This window comes from Taeniopygia guttata, chromosome 14 (genome assembly GCF_048771995.1).
Source record: "Taeniopygia guttata chromosome 14, bTaeGut7.mat, whole genome shotgun sequence".
Taxonomy (NCBI): Eukaryota; Metazoa; Chordata; class Aves; order Passeriformes; family Estrildidae; genus Taeniopygia; species Taeniopygia guttata.
The window spans coordinates 12,255,781-12,283,220 of NC_133039.1; the positions used below are offsets into that span (position 1 = coordinate 12,255,781).

The 27,440-nt window shown below is 38.4% G+C and overlaps 1 protein-coding gene across 48 annotated transcripts in view; it reads right to left on the bottom strand.

The window, feature by feature from the left end:
• Positions 1-27,440, bottom strand: part of RBFOX1 (RNA binding fox-1 homolog 1) — a 1,140,648-nt gene that overhangs the window by 277,897 nt on the left and 835,311 nt on the right. Inside the window, exon 7 of one of the 48 annotated variants that reach the window (XM_072935892.1) lies at positions 5,808-5,817. The exons of the other annotated variants lie outside the window; for them this stretch is intronic. Within the exon in view, the coding sequence (XP_072791993.1) occupies positions 5,808-5,817 (10 nt within the window). The remainder of the gene's footprint in view (positions 1-5,807; positions 5,818-27,440) is intronic. 48 annotated transcript variants of the gene reach the window in all.

Sequence of the window (27,440 nt, forward strand, 5' to 3'; positions counted from 1 at the left end):
CTATCCTTTCTGGGTTTCCTATGATTGGGATTTCTTACTGCATTAGCCCAAAAATGCTGCTCTTAGGCTTTACTGCATCTACCAAGGCAGAAACATTTTTCAGATTTATTCAGCCTGAAAATTTCCACTTGTCCCTAACTTTTGCTCTCTCATTCTGCCAACTATTCTGAGTATAGCCATCAAACTTTTTGCATAGTAACCTTTTTAAATTTGCTTCAGAGCAGCTAAACATACAAAGCCATCAAAATGTCAGAGTCAACAGCTCCAGCTCAAATCTTTCTCCTTTCTTGGTGGTGTCTGTACCAATTTAACAAACGTTTGCCTTATAGCCACATTTGTTGGTGTAGTATAAACCTACAGTTAAATAGGATTTTATGTTCTGTTTATGCCAAACAAACAAGCAAACAAAAAAAGCCTGTCATCAACTATACATCTACCTGCAAAGTGTCTCTGATTTAAAGCATATTTGTAGGTAAGCAAATATGCATTATTTTGTAAGATTTGCATAACCAAGATTGATCTAACACAGAGAAGAAATGAAATGATTCAGCTGTGGCTGTTCCTGTGTGGTGTCGGGGATTTTCTGGCACAGAGGCACAGGGGAATGGGCTTTGCTGGTGGCTGTCACACACCTCTGGGTAGGACCTCAGGAGAATTCAGGCATTTCACAAGCTGTTGTTCTGATTGTGTGAAAAGGGTTTTGATGACAAAGGATGGAGAAGTAAGTACAGAGGGAATAACACAACCCAAGGCTGGCCAGGAAAACGGGACTGTTTTCTTTGGAGCAGATTTGACAGAACTCTTCAAACAGAACTCTTAACCATCTGACCCAAAAGATCTTTGAGAATTCCTCTCTTTGAGAAGTGGGAAATGACACGCTCAAAATGTTCCAGTCAGCCACAACACAGAACTGAATTAAATCCTATTCCAAAGTGTGATGATAGGGTAGATCAAAAAGATAAAGTATAAACCCAGCAAAAATTATACACCACATCTCGTAATAGGTGTAAAAATGCACATATATTGATTCAGTAGATGATTATTCAAGCATATAGTAATTAATCTTTATTGTGATAGAAACAACAGAGAGGAAAGACAAAATCTGAAGCTACTTTAAACTTACCCTATCAAATCCTTTCAGGACACATCAAAGATTTTATGTTCAATCTGTTGGTTCAAATGCTCTCATAGTGAATGATGTTTCAGGAGTTTGTTTCCCTTTGAAACAGAAGGTAAGTTTTCCAATCCTTGTTATACATTAATTGCACCTTATGTATTTTCATAACTAGCCAGATATAGGAAAATTACCTTACTAGTTTTTACAATAAATGCAGAATTCTTTACTGGAGAAACCACCCACATGTAAAAGCCGTGAACACAAGCGCTGACAATCAGTCTGACATCCAATCTGTTTCCAACCCACAGCCACCGAAATAGAGCACTGCACATTCCAAAAAAAGACCACTAACATTTTCGCCAGTTTAAAGTACATTAAAACTTCTTTTATTACTCAGAAGTTTTGCCCCTGCTTGGTTCATCCTTCCTCCAACTCATTCACATGTACAATTAAAAGATAATCACCTAAAGTTTTTGTACTGGGGTTTCAAAAAGATGATAAGGCAGCAGACTGTCACTGAAATTCAAGGCATTGAGTTCTTAATAATTTTCTTTAATAGCCATAACTGTAATTTGAGTACATCAATGACAGCAATTGAGCAATATGAATTATGTGTTGATTTCCAAATAATCAGTAATAAAAAATTGTAGGATATTGTATCTCTCAGATAAGATAAATGAAAAGCAAAAGGAAAGGTGAAACATTTAAACAACATGAATATTATAAAGCATGAATACTATAAAGCACCAATGTCTATTAGAATTCAAAATATCTTTGTGATACAGCATATAAAAAGGGGTTTAATGAAACAGTAATAAGATGTTTGAATAATTTGTCCTATGAACTGCAAATCACAAAACACCAGAAAGATTTATTATTCACAGAATACAGGAGCATTCTGGGAGTGATAAATTCCCAAGGGTTTGGGAGGAGAAAAAAAAAAAACACCTTAAAATCAGATTTTAACCATTACTCAAAGCAATACAAACCCAAAATCTAGTACTACTGAAAATGCACTCAAAGTGATGCAGTCTGGTTAGGAAGAGGATGAAAACATTATCCACAGGGGAGGCTGGGGAACAACTGCCTGGAAAGGAGCTTTGGGGAAAAGGACATGGAAGGGCAGGAGGATGAGTGAACACAGAATAACAACATGGCCTTGCAGCAAACCCCACGTGCAGCATCCCAGGAGGTGTCAGGAAGGCTTTTAAATCTTTAAAAGTTCAGTTATAGCTCCTCCCTCTGATAATCAGAACCTTCAATTGCCTAAATTACAAATTAATTTAAAAATCCATGAAAAAAAAAAAAAGGAAAAACCCTTTTGAGCTTTTGTGTTAAGGTTTAAGGAGTGAAATCTGTGAAGCACTGAAGAGTAAAAAGATGAAGTGAAAAAATTTAGACCATCTATAATAAGAAGAAGGAGAATGAAGAAAGAATAAATGAACTCAAAAGTAATACTGCCAAGCTAATATTGCTATATTTTACTGATGACACACTTGGACATTCAAAACCCAATGACAGAAACTTTATTCTAGGATAAGGCATCTGAAGATTTGATTCTGAAATAACTATAAACATCTATGCATATGGATCTCTTATGACATAAAAACCTTAAATTGCATAATGCCAATTCTATCCTGTCTTAATATTTATAATTTATTAAAAAATTATAAAACTCCATTGCTGCTAAAAGCTAAATTATATTTATGATTAATATAAATATTGCTATTTCTCAGCAATGATTACTGAACCTAAAAAAATGGACCTGAAGGCTTTAATAAGGTAACTCAGACAGCAAAAATCCTCTTTTGTCCAGAACAACTCTAGACACAACTTTGCTCTTACTCATAATTCCTCATGCTGTGACAGTGGTGTCTTTTTAACAGCTTTAGCATGTACTGAATGCATGACAAACACAGGATACTGAAACTTAAAGGGGGAAAAATCCTTTCGTTCCAAGACAGATGCTCACTTCTGAAGTCTTTTCAACCTCCTCCTACCCACTGTGTTTCATTTCAGAATGCAGCACTACCACACAAAAAAGAAGCCTTGCTCTGTCCATGGGGTAGCAGAGGCAATGTGTGTTCATCAAAACCCTTTATTGTCTGCCCTAAATTGGGCCTTTCCAGCCATGTTTGACAGCTGAATCATAAACACAATATTCTGTGAGCTTTTTTTAAGCTTTGGAAAGTAATGTTTTAAATCCACAGCTCACCTCGAATGTCTCTCTCTGATCAATACATATTTAAAGAGTTTTCCCTGAATTAATTAGCACTTTTATTTCATATTTACTACTGTGCTACTTTCACTTAAAAAAAAAAATCTGCCAGTTCATAAGATTTCTGTTTCACACAGATTTTTCCACATTACTGAATATTCAGTCCTGAAAGCAGAAGTAGTGAAAGTTACCCAGTGTCAGAGCAATTAACCCCCTACCCAATGCACACACCTGCAGCAATTTGCATTTGAAAACACACCTTTAATGCATGGAGAGCTAATTAGTGGCTAACCAGAAAGGCTCCCAGTTCTTAGGTTTGCAGTTTCCAGTGGCCTCATCATCCTTTGAGGCCACTCAAACTATTGCAGACCCTCTTTTTAATGCTTTAGATTGCTTAGGCCCACTGTTAGAAGCCTGAGTACTGATTTCATGGCTAGAAATTATTCCTACTAAAACAGGGATACTAAATTAAAAAAGAAGTGATCAATCAATATTTGGATGTATATATAGAGATATTATTCAGGTGTAACAAAATTATATCAATAATCACATAAAATATTTTGGTTTAAATCATAAAAATTAAACTTGCCAAACGCTTTGAACCTGCCTATGTGGAATGTCATTGCAAAGAGAACACATCAAGAATTTGGCTACTGAGCAGATGTGATTTGGGAAGAGTTAGAGAAATTATTGAAGCTGCACTATTTAAAAAAATAAAAATACTAAAATAAGCACTTAAGCATGTATAGAAAGTAAACACTTATTTTCATAGTCTTATTGTATGTTGTTCTGGTTTTACTTCTCTCTGGTTTCTTTTGCCTCCTTCTTTGATCTCTCCCTTTTTCTGGGCCAGTATGCCCAAATGCACACACATAAGCATTTTCACACAAACATGCATCCATCCATATCTATCTATTTATATGTATATATATATATATAGGTGTACATATATGTATTTAAGTGTGTAGGAAATGCCCAAGTTCTCTCTACTCTCTCATAACAAACTTTTCCAATGCCAGCCAAGAACTGTGCTATGAAGAAAGGCAAAGGGAAGAGAGAGAAGCACTTTCCTCTCCAGCCCCAGGAACGCTGCTTGCCCAGCTTCTCCTCCTCTGTGGCTGGCAGGCTGCAGGCACAGATGCCAAGCTGAGGCAGTGATTTTGCAGTGATGGCATCTGGCTCCTTGGCACACACCACTGATATTTGTGTTGGCTCCTCTGCCGTTGCCCCTGGGGCTGTTAATGGGTGAAGTTGGTGATAGGATGTTGTCTGAGCCTTTAACTCACCTTCGATTCTGCTCAATTTCTGTCAGAATAAAGCTGCTCATCATCCTCCTGAAATCTTTGTGCTTTAGCTGGCATATGTAATGATGTCATTTTGGATGGCCGTGCTGTGCTAATGGATGATTTGGACAGGGCAAACTATTTCTTTGTATATTTTACACTTAAAAATTATGTCTGCCAAAACTTATTAGCACAAATACTTTATTCAAGGACATTGTTTTTTATTGTGATCAAAAAAAAAAAAAAAAAAAAAAAAGCTAAAACTGTGAAAGTACCACAACCATGATAAAAAGGAAGCATTATCAAAATCTGATTCTATTTCATCATAACTCCTTGTGTTAAAAAAAAAAAATCATAGTATCTTTATATATTGCAGGAAATGCTGATGCAAATTTTACAGTTTAAAGTAGAAAGTCAGTGAGCCACTTGAAGACGTCACAAAAGGTATCTCCAACGGGCTTATCTCACAACAACATGGTTCCTAGTCTAGAAATATCAGTTTATATGACAGTAATTACTAAAACAGATGGGCAAGGAGCCAAAAAGAGGCATCACATCCACAGTGGGCTGAATGCAACTGGGAGCTATGGAGCAGAAAGGAGCTGTGCCAGATTGTGTGGCAGCTGAGAGTCTCAATGGTGACCATTTGCTCTGCAATCTCAGACACATCTAAAAAATTATGCAGTCCCCATTGATTTCATGCTAAAATGGTAGGGAAAAAACAAAAAAGCCTCTGTCTGAACTTGAACACAGTACCTGCTGACAAGTTCCTTCCTTTGAGTACTCAGGATTTTCCTCCTTGCACTTCCATGTTCCTATCTGGCTGCACATTTTGGATCCACACTGGCAGGTGTTACATGAGTGGCAGTCAAAAACACAACAGAGGTCTGCAGACAGAATTAACCAATAGGTTCAAAATACTCCAAAAACTTACCCCAAGAAAATATCTTCCCTTGAGGAAATCTATTTATAAATACTGGTAAACTATAGGTAAGCAGCACTTTGATAAAATGAACACAAAAAAATAAATCTCAGATCAAAAGGAAAATTTTCTCTAAAATGACTAAAGTAATGCAAAGCACACCCAGAATTCCTTAACCGAGTCCTGTTCCATCTGATCTTTGTTTTTTGGAGTTTTTTTTCCATAAAGCAGTTCCCACACAACTTTGATTTAAATCTTTCTGCTGACTAGTCAACCACTGTACATTTTAGAAAATGCATTTTTCTAATTATTATTAGAATTGGCTATCATTATGAAGAATACTAAAAATCCAGCTGAGCTGACTGAGATCAATATTCATATGAATTGTTTTCTAACAGCAATTAATACTTTGTAATTGCTAAGACTAGAACAGCAACAATAAAGCATTACCTCCAGTCCAATCTGATATCTAATGTTATTGAGATTTTGAACAACTTTTAATAAAGAAATCTTTTGGATATAAAGGCATTGGCACTTCCTTCTGAATCCCTCACCAGGCTGTTCAGTCGGGCAGCCTTGCAATTAATCTTAGCAGTTCATTCATTTTCCAAACCTCCTTGCCTATTGACTCCTACAGAAAAGTGCTCATCCACTCACTCCGTTACATTAATTATCCAGAGCAGATAAAGCCAAGGAAATCTGAGAGACACCAGAGACCCCATTAGTTGTCTGTGTAAATCCCAAATTTGCTGCATGTAAACAGAAGGAGGCAGATCGCTGACGCTGCTCACGTGTGCCAGTGCAGCCCCCTGAGCCTGGGACAGCAATCCCTGCACAAGGCCCACCACCAGATAAACCAGTGGTTTATCTGCCTCTCGGAATTCTGGAGGCAAGAAGAAGGCTGTAAAACACCACAAACTTCCATTGGATTTTCCCACCTGGAGCATCTCTCTGTGTCCAGCTACACGGGGTTACCTCGGATGAGTAACGCTACAAAGGAGCCAAGAAGGTATGGAAGGGTCAGTGGGGCACACAAAGAGTAGGGGTGGGGTAAAAGGACAAGGCAAAGGGAGAAGAGTAAATTATTTACAGTGGAGAATAGTTTGGATTTACCTGGACTTCTTTACATTGACCTCTGACTGCAACTATATTTCCTCTTGCTTTTTTCCTTCACAACACCTAAAAAGCAGCCCAGAGATGAACTAAATAATTATTGTGCACACTTCGCTTTTGTCTCAGTTCCAACAAAACCTGACACCATTCCAGAGTTCAGATTTTTCTTGAGAAAAGTGATCTTAAACTCTTACAACTTAGCAAACATGTATGATATATTATACACTTTGCCCAAATTAAAAAATGTCCCCTGCATGTGCCAATGTCCTCCCTGCGTGAGGCATGGTATTTGTTCTGCATAAATTGAAAACGAGCTGCTTTTTAAAGGTGGGGCAACAAAGTTCTGAGGAAGAGCTGTCAGTGTGAGCAGAAAAATCCCACTCTCCCTTGAATCACCACGTGCAGACAAATATTTCAATTTTATTTGCATGTAAACTTGGCACTGTTTCACAGAATACCAATTTTGTCAATTAAAAAGTGTCAAATTAGCAATTTGGACAAGAATTTGGAAATAATTTGCATATAAATCTATGTATATACATATATACACATACACACATGTATATCTGCATGAAGGGAAAAAATCCCTTGCATCACTCAGTGGGTTTGCAGGAGAGTGATAGTGAAGATCCTTGTTTGCTGCCTTCAGCCAGTTAAAAGAAATTTAAATAAGATATTGTTAAAAAGCAAGAATTAATCTTGAGCTGACAACATAAAGCTCATCAGTACACTGAATTTTTCATTAGCCTAAGAAGGAAAGAAAACATATATGCACATATATAAAGAAATATATGTATTATATATATATGTATGTATGTATGTATGTATGTATGTATGTATGTATGTATAAAAATTCTGTAAAACCACAATTAAGTCTGGTTAAGTTTAGGGGACAAAAAAGTGATAAACAGTATGTATTTTCTCTAATAACACAAAGTCATTCAAAATAAGAGATTAAAAGGAGTTGACTGAATATTTCAAGCAACTGCAAAATCAAAATGACAAAACAATTTGGAAGCTCTGCTGTGGCTCTTTAATAAGCTTGGTGCATCCAGTAAAGGAGGGAAGACATCTCTCACACAGGGAAAACAAATTCTTACCTGAGGAAAATCCCAATTTAAGTGAAGCAAATTTAAGAATTTTAACAATTTAAAATAAAATTAGGAAAGTTAAATTCTTAAAATTAAGAATTTTAAAAAGAAATTTAAGAATTTAAGTATGAGCTCTTATTGATTCCATGTGTTAAGGAAACAATTTCTAAGAGAGAACAATTCTGTTAAGAACTGAAAAGGGAAGTACTATATAACAGAAACGCCATAGTCCCTCAATGTACAGAGGAGTTTTAATTGAAGTTTTAATTGAAACTTGAAGCAGGACTTGCTTCATGAGAAAATATGCAAGAATAAGCCATTATGAAAACCATTTTATAGCAAAAATGTGTTAATATCAGCTGTTATAAACTATCTGCTTGATACTTCCATAGGCCATAGCTTTAAGAAAATCCCTAAGAACCCAAAGCTCCTGAATGGAAGCAGATACGAAGCAAAGGAGCAGCAAAGGCAGGGGTCACTGTCCCAGATCCCAGAGTGCTTCTGTGTGGGAGTCCAGGGCATCCCTCTGGCTGCCCTGGCAGGTCTGGGACCCTGGCAGGGCTCAGGAACCCCCCTGGACAGAGCCCCCAGAGACACTGTCTGTGATCTCTGTCCATGGAAAAGAGTTTTCAATCTTACAGGATGAATTACCAGCTCTGAGTGTTTGATATGAGTAATAATTAAGTGTGGCACAAGTGCAAAAGTAAAATTTTAGGATTCTAGATTAGGAGTTCAAAGGGGACAAGATGGAGGAAATTGGGTGTGCATTGTCCTTTTTCTCCTTCTTCATGCTCTCCATGTTTCACTGTGGTGTTGGCATTTTTCTGTTGGTTCAGGCTGGGGACACACTGTCCAACGTAGGTGACAGATATTGGCACGTTATTGTAAATCCAGCACAGGTAGTTTCTGGTATTTAATGTTTGTAACATCCCACTGAGGGCAGAGCCCCACACGCTGCCCTGCAGGACAGAGCTGCGGCAGGGCAGCAGAACATGTTAGAGATAAACAGAATAAACAACCTTGAAACCAGCACAGACGAATTATGGCTTCTTCTTTGGCAGCGGGGCAGAAAGACAGAGACTTTCTACAATCTCAGAATCATCAATACCTCAGATTCTGACACTTCTGCTGGGAATGTTTTGTCACAGGGTGGAATTGGTAGGGGGAAGGCAGAAATCACAGAGAACCTTGAAAGGTACATTGAGCAGTTTGGAGTTTCCTGCGTCTCCTAGGATGGCTGAAGAGAGGGGAAGTAGGAAGCAGACCCATGTTAAGAACAACATTAACAACAGTATCTGCTTAGATCATTCACCTTTCCTTCACAACAACTGTTATATGCTAAACAACACCAAAGCCTCAACTAGAAAGCAAATAATCACATAGAAATACATAGAAATAACCACACAAAAATGCTTTTGCTTGGTTGGTTTGAGTTGGTTGGTTATTTTAAATTTAGAACAGTCATTTGGCTTTCTTTTTCAGTTCTGAAGTCCTCTTGGGTTTGCCCTTGCCTGTTCTCCTTCTATGAACTTGGATAAATTATATAGTGCTGATTAAGTTCACTAAATCTTAGAAATTCTATTATTAGTAAGATTTTTAATTTTTTTTTTTAATCTGGCTTATAACAACCTGAAGAGCATACATGCTTTTTATTAAAAGATGAAGAAATACTATTCTACTGAAAGCAATTGCTATTCTGGTTTTGTCCAAAAGCACCATCACACCAAGAAAAACAGGAACAAGGTAATTATTTGCATGTAAACCTAATAAAAATGCAATAATCTAGATTGAATATCCACATCCTAATTTATAAAAGTTATTAAAATATTAAAATGTAATTAAAATGAAAATATTTAAATGTAAGCACTGGGCACTTATAAGACAGTCCACAAATGTATGCAAATTACTGGGGTTTTATTTATTTATAAATAAATATGTTCACATACACCAATGTAATATAAAAAGATATTAAAACAACATGAAATAATCTCAGTACAATAATTTTATCCATTGGCTCAATACAACTTTTTGTTCATAACACCAATAAAAGGCAGGAAAAATAATCTCTACATTCTTCATCTGTAAACAAATATACTTAAATAAAGTGCATTATATTTTCATCTATTTGATTAAGCACATATTCTATTCATAACCAAATAAATATATCTATGTTATTGTCGGAACTCAAAATGTCCCTCAGACATTTCTGGAGGTTCCAGGCCCAGGTCAGAAGCATTTGAGACCCTGGCAGGCAGCTGGAAACAGCTGTGATTTTGGGTTTGAACCATGGAATGATTTACCAACCTTGCACGAAGAACAAGAAGTCACAAAAGTTTAGATATTAGAGTAGAAGTAGTTACAAAGGAGAGGGAAGAATTTTTGAGTGCTGTACAGGGGGGTTTGGTTTTGTACATGGGGGTCAGAGGGTTTAAGATGGAGGGATCTGGGCCTGCCCTGTCCTCCCTCTTTCTCCTTCCTTACCTCCATGTTCTTGGTGATGTTGGCACTCACAGGTTGGTTTAGAGTAGAAAAGCACCATTTAATATAGGTGATAGGCATTGGGGAAAAACTGTACCCATGTAACACGTAATGTACCATATAAAAGACAGCACAGCCCTGGGCGGGGAGAGAAGAAGCAGTCGGGAGTCAGAGAGGATGTCAGGGTGTGTGTGTGCCTCTGCCTGAGCTGTGAGCAAACCACAGCAGCCCCAGAAGAAAATCTTTTAGATAACTTCCAATAAACTGCCTTGAGACCGGACAACAGAGACTGCTGAGGCTTTCTTTGGAAGCACGGGCTGGAGGAGAGACTTTTCCACCACACGGAGCCACCCCTGATCTAGAGGCGAGCTCCAGCGTGTAATGGATAAAATGTTTGTACTTCCATTGGTGTTGGGTACTGGGAATGGGTTTCTGTGGCTCCCAGAAGGAGGAGTTTGGAGTGAGTGATGCTGCAGCACTCGGAGCACATGGAAAAGGTCACAGTGGCAGAGGGGCTGACCCCGCTAGAGCCAAGCCTATCAACAAACCAGTGCTTGCCTGAACAGCATTCCATTGAATAATCCCTGCAAATGTGACTCCAGCAGAGCTCTGAGATCCTGCCCAGAAGCAGAAATGCAAAGAGACATTTCCAAGAGCCAGGGCAAGCGCTGGGGATGACTTCCCCTGGCTTTCACCAGGCACTGCCATTAGAGTGCTTTAGCTTCCATTAAGTTGTCACTTCCCTGTGCTGCCAGCTGTCCAAGGGGGACGATTCGTTCTGACAGAACCATGGCCTGTCACATGCACTCACACTCACTGGAATGAACAGGAAAAGCCCCAAAGCTGATGGATTTATTAGAGATTGGAGCTGGCACGTGTATTGCTTACATGTACAGAGCAAGGTAATTAATAAGCTCTAACCTGTCCACCTTAAGTACCTCATATTTACTTGAATAAACTGAATTGAAGGCACACAAATGTAAAACATGCCAAACTGTCCTTTCATTGGATTTTGAACATTAGACTTGTTTAATTAGCCTGTATTGATTACAACAGTTTTGTAACAACAACATCTACTTCATACATATTTTTAACAATAAGAATTGCCACACTGGTTAAGAGAAAAGGCTGATCTAATCCAGAATCACAGGGGCAAACATTTAGGGAAGGAACATAAGAAATGCCATGTGAGCATGACTTTGGTCAGCAAAATACAACCCTGCAGCCAGGGACTGCTGAGCTTCCCAAGCCAGAACTTCTACACAGCCACTGGATCCATCTTGCTTGACCCCAGATAAATTCTAAGTGCCACAATCCTGCTCCATGTGAAAAAGTCCATTGCTATGCTAATATTGAACTTGCTGGCTGACAATATCAATGAGTACTGATTCTTATACAGCAAAATATCCCATTTTCTTTGAAGCATTGATGATTGTCTAGGCCTCTCTTCTCACTTATCTGTCACCATTCCAAGCTCAAGAACCCTAATCTATTTAAGATCTCACCCAATAGAAGATATTTTGCAGTTCTCACTTTCTCTCTTTCTACCTATTGGACACATGTGTGGTCAAAATATGCTTGGTGTACAAAATATGAATGCAAGAAGAATTTCAGCACTAAAGATCTCCACACTATTCCAGTTTTCAATCACAGAAATTATGATCATCAGTCTTTAATACATCCATTGCACCTTATGTTTTCTTGACAACAGTTAACAAGTTATTAATTATATTTTATCTTTGGCCAGGTCCAATAAATGAACTTTTTACAACCTGAAGACAAATTATTGAATTTAGTTTGCAGGTTTGGCCTGGGAGAGAGTTAATTTTCTCCATGGTAGACAGTATGGGGCTGTGGTTCAGAGTTGTGCTGCAAACACAAGGAACCTCTGACAAGACAGGGAAGTTTTTGTCACTTCTGAGCAGAGCTGACACAGAGCCAAAGGTGCTTCTGCTCCTCACCCCACCAGCTGGGCTGGGAGTGCTCAGGGGAGTGGACACAGCCAGGAGAGCTGACCCCAGCTGAGCCAAGGGATATTCCTCAATACCTCATGCCAACTCAGCACCTAAAGCTGGAGAAGGAGAACAAGGGGGATGTTTGGGGTGATGCTGTTTGTCCTCCCAAGCCACTGTCCCACATGGTGGAGCCCAGCTGTCCTGGAGTGGCTGCACACCTGCCTGCCATGGGCAGTGGGAAGGAATTCCTCGTTTTGCTTTACCTGTAAAGTGTCTTTATCTCAGCACGAGAGCTTTGGGGTTTTTAGCGATTCTCCTCCCTCCCAGGGTGGGCAGCAATGGGGGCTCTCTGTGAGCAGCTCTGTGGCACTCAGCTGATGGCAGGGGTCAAACCACAACCTTTAAGTGCTATTTCATCTCTTTAGAACCTTGGAGAAATGAAACAATGACGAGAGTGAATGTTTTTCTGAAGCACAAGTCAATTAGAGAAGATACAATTGCACATAGAATCCTCACAGAAGTAAGATGTGATGTAGTTTCTTCTGAAAAATCCTTAGGGAGGATTTTGTCCTTTCTCTCTCTCTCCCAGTGCATCCACACTCATCTTCCCTGCTGGAGCTCAGCCGTGGTCTTTCTGGATTACAGATCTTCTGGAAGTTCTGCTGGGCTGCAGCAGAAGGCACTTGGGCCACAAAGGGTGGCAGCAAAAAGCACATGGTGTCAAAAGGGAGGAAGGTGGCACAGAAGAGACATTGTTATGCTCATTCATGGTGGCAAGAGCCAGAGCAGGGGCAGAGCCAGCTGGCTGAGAGGAGAGGATGACAGCCATCAGCTTAACTGGGAACAGCCAGGCAGTCCTGAACACCACCACAGCAGACACTTGGCCCAGCAGTGGGGACAGAACAGAGCCCATTAAGCGCTTTGAAGGACAAAATCTAGGTTAGAAAAAGGTTAGGCAATATAAAGATGTGTAAGAAAAATACGCAAGCGAGACTAGAGGTGGGTATGTGAGAGGCTGAAGAGAAAACCAAAAGAAAAGATGCAGAGGGAAGGTAGTGAAAAGATAAAAAAAAAAGATAAAATATTGATTAAATAACTACTCAGCAATATATGTCTCTTAACACATAATAGAAAGACTCCACCACAGTCACAATAAACTGTCTCTAGCTGGTTTTGCATATTAATATTCTTTGTTGTACAGTTATTGAATACTTCTGGTTTCACCTTTAACATTCCAAGTGAAGGGCCACATAATTCTCTGTTGTGATGATAACTGAGAGCAGGCATGACTGTTACAAAGGTCAATTGTTCAGCAAGTTTAGCACAATCTTTATTGACTTCTAATTATTACTTTTAGCTTTACCACATTTTGCTTCCTTAATTACAATTCTGACATATTTTAAGATTTATTTAAGATGCTGAGGTGCAGAGAGGTGTAGATAAATCTTGGTGATTTTCTTGCATACAATGTGAAATGATATGCTGGATTTAACCTCATGCATTACCTGGGCTGAAATAAAATACTAAAAATTGGTTATTGTCAAAATTTAAATAATTTAGAATGAACAGAAAGTGATGATGATGTGTTATTTTCTTATATAAAGATGTTCTAAACTAGCTGGTGCCACTGAACAGTCAAAATTGCACTTCTGTTATTACATATACTTTGATCTAAATGATGCTGGCCTTCTAATTTCCTATGCCCATTAATTCTTTTAACCTATAAGCTGCCTTCACAGGTTTGGGGTTTATATTCTTCAAAAACTCAGTCTTACTTACAAGGCTTTTAGGATAATTTCACTTGATGGAAGAATTCTTTGAAAAAAAATTGAACCTTAACTGCTCTGAATTTTCTGCACCTAGGTCTCAAAGTAAACAGAATGCTTCACATAAAGCACAGAAAAATTTCACCTGTTTACTTCCCTGCTATTGTTATTATTAGGACTTTGGGATAACTGGAAAAAAATCAAACTTGAGTAATGTCTCCTCTTGCCAGATAGTTGTGCTATTTGGAATCAGCATCAGAGAAAAATCAGTCAAGTCTTCATTAAGAGTAAATATAAAGTACAGAAATAGCTGAAAAAATGAGTTCTGACAAACTTGGTCATGTAGCAAGCAGTAAAATGCTTCTTTTTTGCCATATTTGTTCTAAAGTGCTTGTTACATTTTTTAACATGCCTAATAACTGCATTGAAAATACAATTTATTTATTTATTAACAAGCAGTATTTCCATTCTTTGACAGTCTCTCCCTACCCCAACCCCCCCCCCAAAAAAAAAAACCCTCAAAACTTTCAACTAAGCTCATCAATTACTCTTAACACTCTAAATAGTTGGCAATGTTTACACAACATCCTTTCAGAGCTATTCAGCTCGATCTTGCAGCTCATTAAAAGGATCTCTATTTATTTGCTGTGTGTTACAGTTCTTCACTTTGGCACAACACGCAAAAAGGAAGCCAATTTTACTTTTCCCTGTGGTGTTAATTGGTAGAGCATGCTGCCTGCCTCTTCATTAATTATGTCAATGTGTATGAAACTTTCATTTTCATGGCAGTGTTTTAACAAAGCTTTGCAACAAGGCACACAAAAAGCCAGCAAACTCCAGTTTATAAAAAGTGGGTAATGAAGGCTAGCAGCAGCCTGAATATAATATTTATTTCAAAAAGCAGCTTTTTTCCTCCTTATCCCTTTCAGAAAACATCTAAAGCAAGCACTTACTGAAGTAAACAAGATCAACTTTGCTGCTGAAAGTAAATAAATCTCCATATAACACACAGATAATGGATCTGGAAACACTATAACTTCACAGAGCACAAAGAATGAGAGAAGGACCTTTAGCCCAGCTGAAATGGTTTTGCTCCTAAAACCATTTCCAGATAATTTACTGATCTCATCCCATCAAGTGTACAGAAATCACTCACTGCTTGATAGCTCACTAAACACTGGGGCTTTGTCTAAAGGCAAAACTACCACTAGCACAGTAAAACCAGGCACTGACCATATGAAATGCCTCTGGATGCCTTTAGCCTGTTTCTGTTGGTAAAAGACTAACACTGAGCTTTTCTCCCTACCCTTTTTTTCCTAAAAAAAAAATTAAGCGAAGAAAAAAAATTTTTGATCATCTCTCCATGGCTTCAGACAGAACATGCTGAAATTCACTATGTTGGAGAGACTGCCTGGAGACAGAGATTAAAGCAACAAATAAAGTCTGTGATAAGCTACTTCAGCTGTTTTTGGAAATCCTGAAATGCAAAGCATTAAAATACAGCAGTGCTCTATTGTAGAGGAGATAAAGCAATAGAAACTATAGATTAAATATCTTAACAAGTCACCATCTTACATTCTCATAATTGCAGCTCACAGTCTTGGGAATCATGCCTGGAGAAGCTTTCATGCCACCACTGAGGCTGCAAATGCTACAGACATTAGTGCTTGTTTCTCACCCCAGGTATCTTCTGACTGATAAAAACCACGTTTGTCACTAGCTAATACCTCTAGTTGAAGGACTAAAGAAACCCCAAACAAACCCTAAAAAACCAAAAAAAACCCACAAAACCCTCACAAACCACTGACTTACAATCTATGATCTAAGCTCTTTCACTCTGTATTTCTGTCCCTATATATCTGTGATGGCTTTAGACTAATTCTTTGCAATGAGTTTAAGTAATAAAAAGAGGAAAAAGCATTGAAAAAAAAAGTTTCCTACAGTAAGCCTAAACCCTAAAACAACAAAGAAATTTCTCTGTACATTGAAAGCATTTATCCTTCAAGTGATTCTAGCCAGGGTGGGTGACAAAAGGGACTCACTCCAGGGAAGCACAGACCCCAAGGTCTGCTCTGTCAGAGCCTTTTCCCCTGATGGAAGAAGCAAAGTTCCACTCAGCAGACCTATCAGCCAGGTGCAGAAGAGTTGTAGGTGCCTTTTTTGTTGTTTGTTTCTACTTTCCCAGTATCTATTAAATGTTATTTCTCTCAGGTTAGAAGTAGGCCAGTTCCCAGACTGCATCTTCCTGTGGATTTACATGGCCCAGCACTACAGGACACTCCAAAGCAACAAACAGCCATACTATTAATACAGATATTTCTTTATGTACCTGTCTCTACTCAAGTGTCCTCAGAAACACTGTAAAACATGAAGCGAACCCACTGTTTGCTTGTGTGGATAAAATAGTGGAGCCTCACTGAACTAACAGATTTGGTCTTCATGTATTTATTTTTCCTTGTTCTTCATTCCCTCCTCCTTTACATGTTTGACCTCTCCATCTTTCCTTCTCACAGCAGCACTCTGAACATCACAAACTCCCTGCTCTCATTGTCTTCTCATTCAGTTTCTCTTCATCTCTCACTCCCCTTTTATCAAGCTTTAGCTGACTTCTCTCATACCCATGAAGTCTCTTAAACCCAGTCCTGGCTTCAATTCTCCTCCTCCTCCTCCAGTTCAACCCTCTCAGGATCCCCCTTCTCCTTTCACTTGGATCCTGCTCAGTGCTGCAGATGCTTCACTGCTGGACAGGTCTGTGCTCTCCTGTTCCCAGCAAACCTGTCTCTAGGCATTTCTTCTTTCCTTCCTCTCTGCTTGTTAAGTTCCTCTCCTCTGTGAGCTCCTAAGTAATTTATAAACACCATGTTTCTTTGCTCTTCCTGCCAGAAAACCTGCACTGAAATTTTATATTTATTCTACTCTAATAACTCCTTGCTCCCAGACAGTTTGGAAAAGCTATGACAAGGTTATATCATGAAATATTTTCTATATTATTACTCCTTATCTTCATCAGGAAGTAGTTCTGCAAAGACACACAAAAAATTAACCTTGGACTGTAAGAACACAATTGAACAGCCATGCTGTAACTGAAACAAGACTAAAGGAAATACTCTGGAGAAATTTTCACCCTACTTGCATTTCAAATAATTTTAGGAAGGAATTTTGAAAATAGGTCCCAAAACATGGCTCTTTCTCTTATTTCTCCCCAGAAGCAGCTGATCTATCAGGAGTGTATTGTACAGTGTTAGCTATTCCTCTTTAATTTCCTGTGCAGTTCTTAATTGCTATTTCTGTATAAAATACTGAATGAAAAAACATGTATTCAGGATTTCTTGGATAATTGTCTAGGTTGATATTAATTAGAAGCTGCAAAAACTACATGGAAGTTTAAGAATTGCATACCTCATAGAACCCATGTGTTAAGAAAAGGGAAACTCTTAAAAAATAGCCAGTATTCATCAAAACTGAAAGCTTATATACCATAGGTAGATAATTGATATTTTTTTCTCTTCCATATGTATTATTTTTTCTCTGTCATACAGATAAAATGTTCTTTGTCAGCAGCTACGCTTCCCTGTCAGATTTTATACCTCAGTGACAATGTTTTATGTTCAACAGCTGGCACATAAGTATTCTCATGCACTCACTGCATTTCTACACTTCTCAGTTTTACAGGGTTAGGCTTTGTTTCATCATCTTCTATCCCAACTTAAACCAAGCAAAAACATCCTAAATAAAAAGTAATTCAGTAGATTACCTATTCCCACATACTATCAGCATTACCAAACTTTTTAAAATGAGATATATAGTGGAACTAAACATCTATAACTGTGTTCTCCAGAGCTTGAAAGAAAAAAAAGAACAAAAAAAAAAGCCCTTTGATTTTCACGTTTAGCAAAAATAGATAAGGTATTTCTGAACCCACTGTTGTTCAAACTAGAGCACAAGCTTTGGGAAAAAAAAAAAAAAATCTAAAATTCTCCGAAATGCAGAAGTAGCTCTCCAAAAAGTTGTACCAATGCTTCATTGCTTTCAGTACCAAAATATTGCAAAGTCCAGAGCTGCTGTCTGGGGGTTGGCTGTTACATTTTTGCTGCTTCAACTGCAGAAACCTCTGTCAACTCCTCATCTCCCTGGGGAAACGTGCATCACTTGGGAGCAATCACCACTTATCAGCTCTGGGCAGGTTGGTCTAATGGCTTTCTTAAAATCTCTGTCTCTCCCCTGGTCACTACATTTCCCAACCTACTGGTCATGTACATGGAGTATCTCTGCCTTTGCAGCTTATAAACAGTTTATGTCCACTCCCAAGCTTTCATTGTGTGAGGGCTGGACACACTGCCCAACAGAAGGCAAGAGATCTGAATTAAACAGCTCCAGGTGAGGCAGTTGCTTAAATATCCAAAACCTGAATTATCCCTTCCAGACCAAATTTGTGGCTCTAGGGAAATGGTAAAAGCTCCCACTGATGGACTGTATTATTTTTGCCACATATCTGGTTTTGAATTATTATTGTTAATACAAATGACTTGCTTGCAGGCAGTTTGTCAAGTTCGTTGTGACTCAGTGACTTTGAGATTTGCCCTTCTGGGCTCTTTCTATCTCCAAGTTTCAGTCTGCTGCATTATATTTGGGTCTCAATCAGGGACACAAAGAGCTGCCCACACTGCCCCAGCGCTGGGCACAGACACTCCCCACCCAGGCAGGAGTGGAGCCAGGTGAGTGAAAGCAAAGCCTCAGTAATAAACATGCAGCCAGTCAGGTCCATGCACAACATGCCTACACAACTTCCCTTCCTACAGATATAAAAAAATCTTTAAATAGTGAGATACACTGTTCAGTGCATGGGAAAGATGAGTGCTACATAGACATCAGCACTAGGAAAAGAACATTTCTTCTAGGACATTTGAATTATTGTGCTAACATTACACATTTTACATTGCACAGATCACTTCTTCCCGTCTTCTTGTCTTCCTTCCAAACGATGCCTTCCATGGCACATAGCTGGGATGCATCTGGCACACTCTGCTGGGCCCCCACAGCCCCAGAGCAATACCCTGCATTTGGACATATGTGCACTGAGTTCCACTGTGCCACATCCCTTCCTCTACTATGACCATAAAATGTTATTTCCAACTTGGAGGGAAAGAGAGCAAAGTCCTCTGGATTTTGGGAGTGAGCCAACAGGAAGTGCTAAATGAATAAAGAGTGTCTGCAAGTGCTCCCTAAGGACTTAGCAGTGAATGTCTGTGACACACTGCTAAGTTGGGATGCAGATTCTGGTGCCAAAACCCCATATACCTCCTTGCTTCAGTAGTTATTAATCAATTAATATACTGTATTAAGTAACCAGACCCCTAAACAAGCTTTTTACCTTTTAGTTTCTAAAGCAAAAAAAAAAACTCCACGTAACAAAACAAATAAATGCTGCTATATTTGAAAAATATATACATTTGCTGCTATATATTTCATAGATACTTGAAGTTCAAGTTATCTTTATTTATATGTAACTTCAAGTTATTTTTATTTATTCCAAAACATGTTAGCAATAGACAAAATAAAGCAAGGTAATCAGGCAGAGGAGCACACTTTCTCAAGAACATGTAAAAATCAGCACTGTCCCCAGTGTGTGTGAGATAGGTAAAAGAACAATAGGCAAATAAAACCAATTTGGACTGATATTCTGGCTGCCCCTCTCACTGCTCCACGCCTTCCTCCAGCTCCCAAGATGGGCTGCACCTACAGCTTCTATCTAAACTGTTTCTGCACACTTCTGGCACTAGAGATTTCACTGTCTTTCTAAAGAAGTTCTTCCAGTTCTCAAATGCTTTTTCCATCAGAAAGTTTTTCCTGCTGCAAAGTGAGCCTGCTGCACAGGGAATACAGAGAAAAATCTGATTACTTTCTCACAGCTTCTCTTTATGTACATGAGGGCTATTATCAAGTCCTTGCTCAGGCTTCTCTTCCCCAGCTTTTCCCTGTAGGTCACATTTTGCACAGTTCTCATGCTTTATATTGCTCTCCCCAGTACCTCCACTGATTCAGCCACTTTGTTCTTGAAGCATTCCCAGAATTTTGCCTTGCAGCTGAAGCCTTACAAGTGCCAATTTTTTCAAGAGTACTATTTCAGAGGCCTTACTGATGTTTACTCTGTTTTTGTATTAAAAATATGGCATGTGTGTGCCTTTTTTGCAATAGCAGGATACCTTTAATATGTCCAACTTTTGATTTACTAGAAACCAAAATCACTGCACATTACCTATGCAGTCGTGATACATTTACATTTTCCCACGTAAATATTTTTAAGTGTAGACCTTTCAATTTGCTCTAAATTGCATTCTTTACAGTCTCCCGCTCATCAAGGGAATTTTTAATTCTAAAGGTATGCTTGCAGCTTCTTTAAGATTGACATTCTCAGGTGATTTTTAAAATATGTTTTGTATTCTACCATTCATGTCAATAATAAAAACACTTAGCTGTATTTCTAAACGAGCCTTTTCTAAAATTGTTCCCAAACCATTAATCTACTTTGACAGAAAACCATTTACATCTGTTCTTGGAGTATGGCATTTTTTTGAGTGGGGTTTTTTTTGTTTGGTTGGTTTTGGGTTTTTTTCAGGGATGTGCTAGGATTTTTAAGCAGTTGTTTTACATCCATTACAATAGTTTTCCAAGCTATCTTCCTGAAGAAGAAACACCACTCTTGCTCACTGGACCTTGTCAGGCAGAATCTTGCTGTTGAAATACCTCTGGAGTGACTCTGAAAAGCCAGAGCTGAGCTCACTGTGCCAAACTCCAAACCAGATCCAAACTGGAAAGCAGACTGGCACAGAGCTGTATCTGAGCTACTAAATCCTGCTGCCAAAACAGGGAGAAAAAACCAGTTGTATACATGTTTGTCACTGTAGAATTCCAGATTAGGTTTGGGGGAGGAGAAGGTGGGCTCTGGCTATCCCAATAATCTCACTTTTACCCCAGAATGGTTGTTTAATGCTTTTCTCAATGAAAACAAAAATGTGGAACTGCATTAGCCCTCCTCAGACAGCAATAGTAGGTTTGTCTTGCCAAATACACACTGGGACATAAGTTTAAGAGAAAATTTTTAAAAATCCACTGAAATTCATACCCAAAGTAAAAAAGAAACATGGAAGCCCTATGCTTGTCAAGTCAGGCGAAATAAAAACTGTGATTTGACAGAATAACATCTACACCTGCAGAGAGCTGAAGAAAATTATTGTTTAATGAGAGAATAATTAAAAAACCCCATATCCTGAGTACTTTTTTATGTTTTATAAAGAAAGATGGAACCCATAAAGGACTTAGAGAGAAGATATAGGGGAGCTGCACCAGAGCTCTGAGGGGAACGACATAAAGTATAAGGAAAGTAAGGAAAGAAAAGCTACAGCACAGCACAAGAAAAAAGCACTTACAGCCAGCTGAACACAGAGAGGCTCCTGTGCCACCACACAGCTTGGCTGGGCAGGGAGGGTCAGCTCCCACAAAGGATTTCATCATCAGGCAAGATTAAAAACAGTCACATCAGATGAGAACAAAATTTCAGGATATTTTTTGCTCTCAGGAGCAGTTTCTGTACATAGTGCTTGTAGATTAATGTTTCTGATACCTTGTCTTTTTTCTTCCCCACACGGGTCCTCAATTGTTACAGTAATAAAAATGAATCTTACTTACATCTTGAAATGTTAAGTGCAGTGCTAAATCAAGAGGTGTATTCCTTGTGGGGTTTTAGGACATATAAAAAGTAACATGTCTAAAAAGCAGTTGCACGTACCTTGATGATTTATTTTCACGTTACATATTGAAATGCAGTGTTCTGTTATTATTGTGTTCCTTTTATTTTAAGTCCACAGAACATTTCTTGGTCACTCCAGTTGATGATAGAGTTAAAAATGCTATGTTTTCTCTGCTTTTGGCTAAATTCCAATCCAGAGTGAGTCTATGGCTCACTGATACAATGAAAATTGCTTTCTAAAACTCAGGGTGCTTCTTCATAAATGACATTTTTTAAAAATGCAGAAACAGAAATAAATACATCCAATCTTAATGCTGCATTGAAAAGATTCACTCCTATTGCTCAATAAATGTATGCCTTGAAGTGTCCTTCTGAAATAAAGTTCATGTGAGAAAAATGAAAATTGCAGTCTGTCATTGCTGCAAAACTTCAAATTCATACTGTTAATGGCAAACAGAAAGAACCAGTAATTATTATATACTATATATATTATTATATACCAATCACAGCTGAAGATAAACTCTATTTCCGTGCATGTGTAAAAACTGCTGTCATTCTCTTTTCCTTTTTTTTCATATATTTATTTCCTGAGGATCCTCTATCTGACTCCAAGAAATGTGATTTTGAAAGGTGGAATTTAAAGCAAGTTTCTCTAATTTCTGAGTGTCTTACAACTTTTAGATCTATGAGGTGGCCACAGGGCAACTCCTCATGGATTAATCTTGTCTAGGGAAAGAGTAGAGACAAAACAATTATATCAGCCAAGATCAACTATGAGAATAAAGGTTTAAAAAGCAAAACTGTGCACAGCTAAACAATACTTGGTGGGCATGCAGAAGACTGAGTTTAGCAAGGCAAGGCCAGAGAACTGTTTGGTTATTCTTTTGTTTAATACATAGATATGTAAGAGGAGAAGGTAATGAAGAAAATAAAAAGAGGAATACATTGCAAGCCTTTTGCTGATTAATAGAGAATGTCATTAAGATTGATGGGGTCATCTAAGACACTGTTATCAGCCCTGCTAAAGCACATCCACATCTTGGTACTTCCATAAAGCCTCTGAAATCACAGGCATGAAGGATGAGATTATGATGCCACAAAGGGCTAAATTTGCTCCAAAAGGCCATCAAACCTATCCATGGAGCAGTGCAACAGCAAGGAGGAATGAATTAGCATTACCCATCAAGATGATTTCTCCAAACACTCCACGCTGAATTTCCGTCTCTGCCCGATAAGTGTGTTATTAAAGTTTATAAATCCTGACTTGCAGAAGCTGTTCTGCTTTTCACTTAATGCATTCAGCTGTATTGAGGCTCACTATTGAGGCTTTCTGAGATGTTTCCTTTCTGCCAGAGCCTCGGAATGCAGTTATTGAAAAGCATATGGGAAATGTAGTGGGCATGTGTTTGTCACTCTCAGCAAATCCTCGCTCTGTGGCAGACATGATTTGGAGATCACCTTTGAAAGCTTATCTCAGGGAGGGATAAGGCAGCATTCACATGGCTTCATCTCCAGCACAACACGGCCAGACACAAAGTACAGGAACACGTGAATGACAGAGAGATGTTCCATTACCAGATTCCTACTGAAGGCATTTCTACCCCTGCCCTTCCCCCCAGTACAAGCTCTTGTAAATGCATTTATTTTCACTCACTCAAAACAAGAAAGTCCCAGTGTAAAGATGTTTAACTTCAGCTTTAAATACAAATGAGTACTAAAATCCTTCCTCCACTGAGTGCATAAAAAGAGATGAAGCACATTGTAACTTATCTGCCACATGGTATTTTGAAAGGATAAAGTGAAATAGCTTCTACAATTATTATTTAGAGCCTTATTATCAAATTTATATTTAGCAAATTTGACTTTTCAGAATGGATTAACTCTTTTCCAGGAATACCATGCTATTAGCACAGAACTGTAAATACACAGCATGGTGTGTTATCTTGAAAGGAGGACAAATTAATATTTACTACAACCTACTAAATATTTTATTGAGTACAAAAGGTCCACTGACTTAAAACACTCCATTACAATCTCAGAAGAATCTCCACTTAACAGAAAATGTTCTGATGTCAAGCCACAGCCACCACCAGTTAAAATGTTACCATGACAACCAGCAGCAACTTAGGGTAGTGCAATGCATAACTCGGATCCAATGCTTAGCTCTCTGCTCATCTACTGCAAAAAAATTATTTTTCACAAGCAGAAATCCTAGAAGCCTGAGTATATTTCTAAGCAAGCCCCTTGAGCAGGAGGTAATGCCTGAGAAATCTCAGCAATGCCTCTGCACTGACCTGCTGCTCCAAACGATGCTGGTGGGCTTTGCAGGCACAGCCCAAACCCTCACCCAAACTGGAGCTGGGTTTTGGGAGCTCTCACAGGAATCCACTGTCTAACCTCTAACCAGGTCCAACTCACAGAATAATTCCTGAATATGCATATTGAATTCAGGCAGTTTCAGATGTGCTCTTTTTTTGTGTGAAATCTCAATTCAGACCCTGCTCTCGGGTCACAGCCTGGCTCTCATGGCTCCTGTCGGTCCCCAAGCACAAGTGAATCTACTCAAGGCTAACACAATAATCTGAAATACAGAAACTTGCTTGAGAATGTTTTGCCTAAGCAAAATCAAATAATGCTCAGCTCAGAATGGCAAAAAAATTTATACATTTTTTTCAATTATAGAGTATTACACTCTATCCTTCTCATTCAAGGGGATACTGAATAAAAACATGTAAATGGTATTATGAGTTAAAACCATTATCAATTCCCTTTACTTTATTACAATCCCAAATGTATAGCTGTTGGAAAATCATGGAAATAAAATTGTAAATCTCAGCTAGGAAATACTTTATTGTTCAGAAAGAGCTTTTTAGACTATTTTTTTTCCCCTGTTAAAGCATAGCATTATTTTTGTACAATTCACATTTGGGCTTCTAATACATAATTTCAAGGGGAGGGTCAAGCAGAGTCTTATAAAATAACTGATTTAGGGGATGCCTTCCAAATAATTCTTGTGACTTTGTTCTCATGATTACAGTTTTCAAGAAGGCAAGCAAGTAAGGTGAAAATCTTTAACCCATTATGCAGCAAAAACTGCCATATTGAAATAGCATCCCTTACATACTGCAACAATTTTTTCCTTATTCTCAAGATATGTCTCATTATTTTTACCAAATTGCTATCAGATTTCTTAAATGACAGAACAGAAAAACTTTTAAATGCTCAATGAATTCTGAATTATTAAAGATAAGAGGGTACTTTGGTATATTTATTATCATGTTGCAGGAAATCATCATCACTGATGTCTGGATTAAGCTCTTATCTTTTTAAATGGCCTCTTCAGTGCTGAGGTAAGCTCAAAGATGCATTGCTACAAACTTCCAGAAATGATTATTTTGGTGTTGTTTTGTTTGGTTGGCTGGGTTTTAAACTACTTTTTAATGTTAGTAAGTTTAATTTCACTGTGCAGAAAATTCCCTTTTCAATAAAAGAATGAAAAGGTTGCACTTGGACAAGAGCTACAACATGTGCGTTCCCCCAAACATATGACTTCTTTAAAAAAATTTATTTTAGAATTACTTTCTAGTCCCTCTAATCAAGTTATTCCTGCTGAAAGTGCAAGGACAAATAAGGATATTAAAACACACACTGACAAGGGGGAAATTAACAAAATACTGATGCTCATTTTACCGGAAAAAAACAGGAGACAATTCTTTAGCCACTGGTCACCCCTATAGCTCCATCAACTTAAATGCCATTCCATTTAATTATCCTTGTGAGCAAGACATGATACAAATTATTCAGTTCTTCAGTTCCGCCTCATGGCTGCCTGACATATTTTGCTGACACCGTGCATTGCCAATCTCCTACACTAAAAAAAAAATTATCAACAGAAGTTCAGAGATCACGTAATCCAGGGAAATGCACAGGATGGAATCCAGAGTGATTTATATGAGTTTGTGTGAATGGTAAGTATGCACCTGATTTTTAAATAACACTCTTATAAACCCTCTAGCAAGCAGCTAATTCTCCTGATGCTTTTTCTGTGTTATCCCACTGATTTTTAAACCTTGCACTTCCATGGGAGCTTCTCAGCTCACTGCAGTGCCCTCACCCATCTCCTGATGTGGCTGAGAAATCTGCTTTCAGCACTGTTGCCCTGATTTTAAAAGCATTAAGTTTTCTTTTATAGTTCTTTTGAAAGTGCCAAAGTTCTCATAAAACTTCTTTTGCATTCTGATAATGTTTACATATTTAAAAATCAGAGTTCTGACACAATTTCACATATAAATAGAATAGTTTACATATTTCTCTTTGGGTGGAGAGAAATGATTGATTGATCTTTAGACCAGTGTGGTTGGAGAGGTGGGAATTCCATCCTCCAAGCCACGGTCACCTTTGGAATTCTATAAATACCAGATGTTCAAATAAAACAAGCTCTTTTTCTCTTTGGAACTTCCCAAGCTCCTGTGCACTCATTACTGTGGCCAATAGTAACACACCACTGCTTGGACAGCCAAGGGTGTGTTCATATGCAAGGGCAGAAAATAAATAGTAAGGAGTGGTCAGCTGGGGGATGTGGTTTAATTTAAGAGCCCATTTTTGCCTCCTCTGCACCCCACACTCAGGTTCAGCACAGTGATAATAATTCCTTTCACCTGGATGGGGCAAACAATGGGTTTAAGTGCACAAAGATGAGAAGAACAGTCAAGGCAAGAGACTTGGCAGCTCCCTGAGATCCTGGGAGACATCTCTCCTTGGTTCTAGGGTTTCTGCCTTCTTTGCCACCGTGCCACTATGAAATGTGGGCTCCATGGTAGGCCAGGCAGCTGTTCCGTGGCTCTGCTGCCCATCTCCCTTCGAGCAGAACATCCCTCTTCAGGAGGAGGTATTGTCAATGCAGGTGAACCCAATGGGAAGAAATGACAATGTCTGACTCAATTCAGAAGGCTGAATTATTTCTTTATTATAACTATGCTAAAATAAATTAATATACTATATAAAAGGAGGATACTAAAACTATATACTTCTGACTCTATCTCTAACACAACTCGTGACCTTCTCTTGAGAATCCAGCCCCAGGTGGGTTGGATTGGCCATCAGGCTCAAACAATCCTCACCAGAATCTAATCAAGCACTTACTCCAAGTAAACAATTCTCTAAACACATTCTATAGGTAAAACAAAGAGAAACAGAAATTATTTTCTCTTTCATTTCTCTTTGTGCACCTCTATGAAAAATCTTGAGAGGGAGAGAAATGTGCTTGCCACAAGGAAGAGCAGGATCTGCCTCCTGTCTCTGCCACCCCCAGGGCCTGGCAGGAACTGCCCTTGGGCTCAGACACTTGCCATGTTACACCCTAAAAAATAAGAAGCATGCACCAATCTTTGGGTTGTCGCACTATTTTTTTTTTTGTTACTAGTAATGGTGCAACCCATCTAGTTTCCCTCTCATTAACCAGTTGGACAAGAGCACAATGTGAAATGATGTATTCAACGTGAAATGATGTGTTCAACATGAAATGATGTATTTAAGAGGAGAAAAACCTCAAAATGTAATTTTAAAATTACAACCTTCAAAGACATTCTAAGACAAGGTGTTCTACTTATGTTTTCCAGTTTGGTGAAAAGACTTTGATAAAAAGCCATCAGCCTTATTTGACAAAAGGACAAAAATATTTTCAAAAAGTCTGGAGAAATTCAATACCATATTTCCAAACTTATTTTTTAAAGAAGAATGAAAAACTAGAG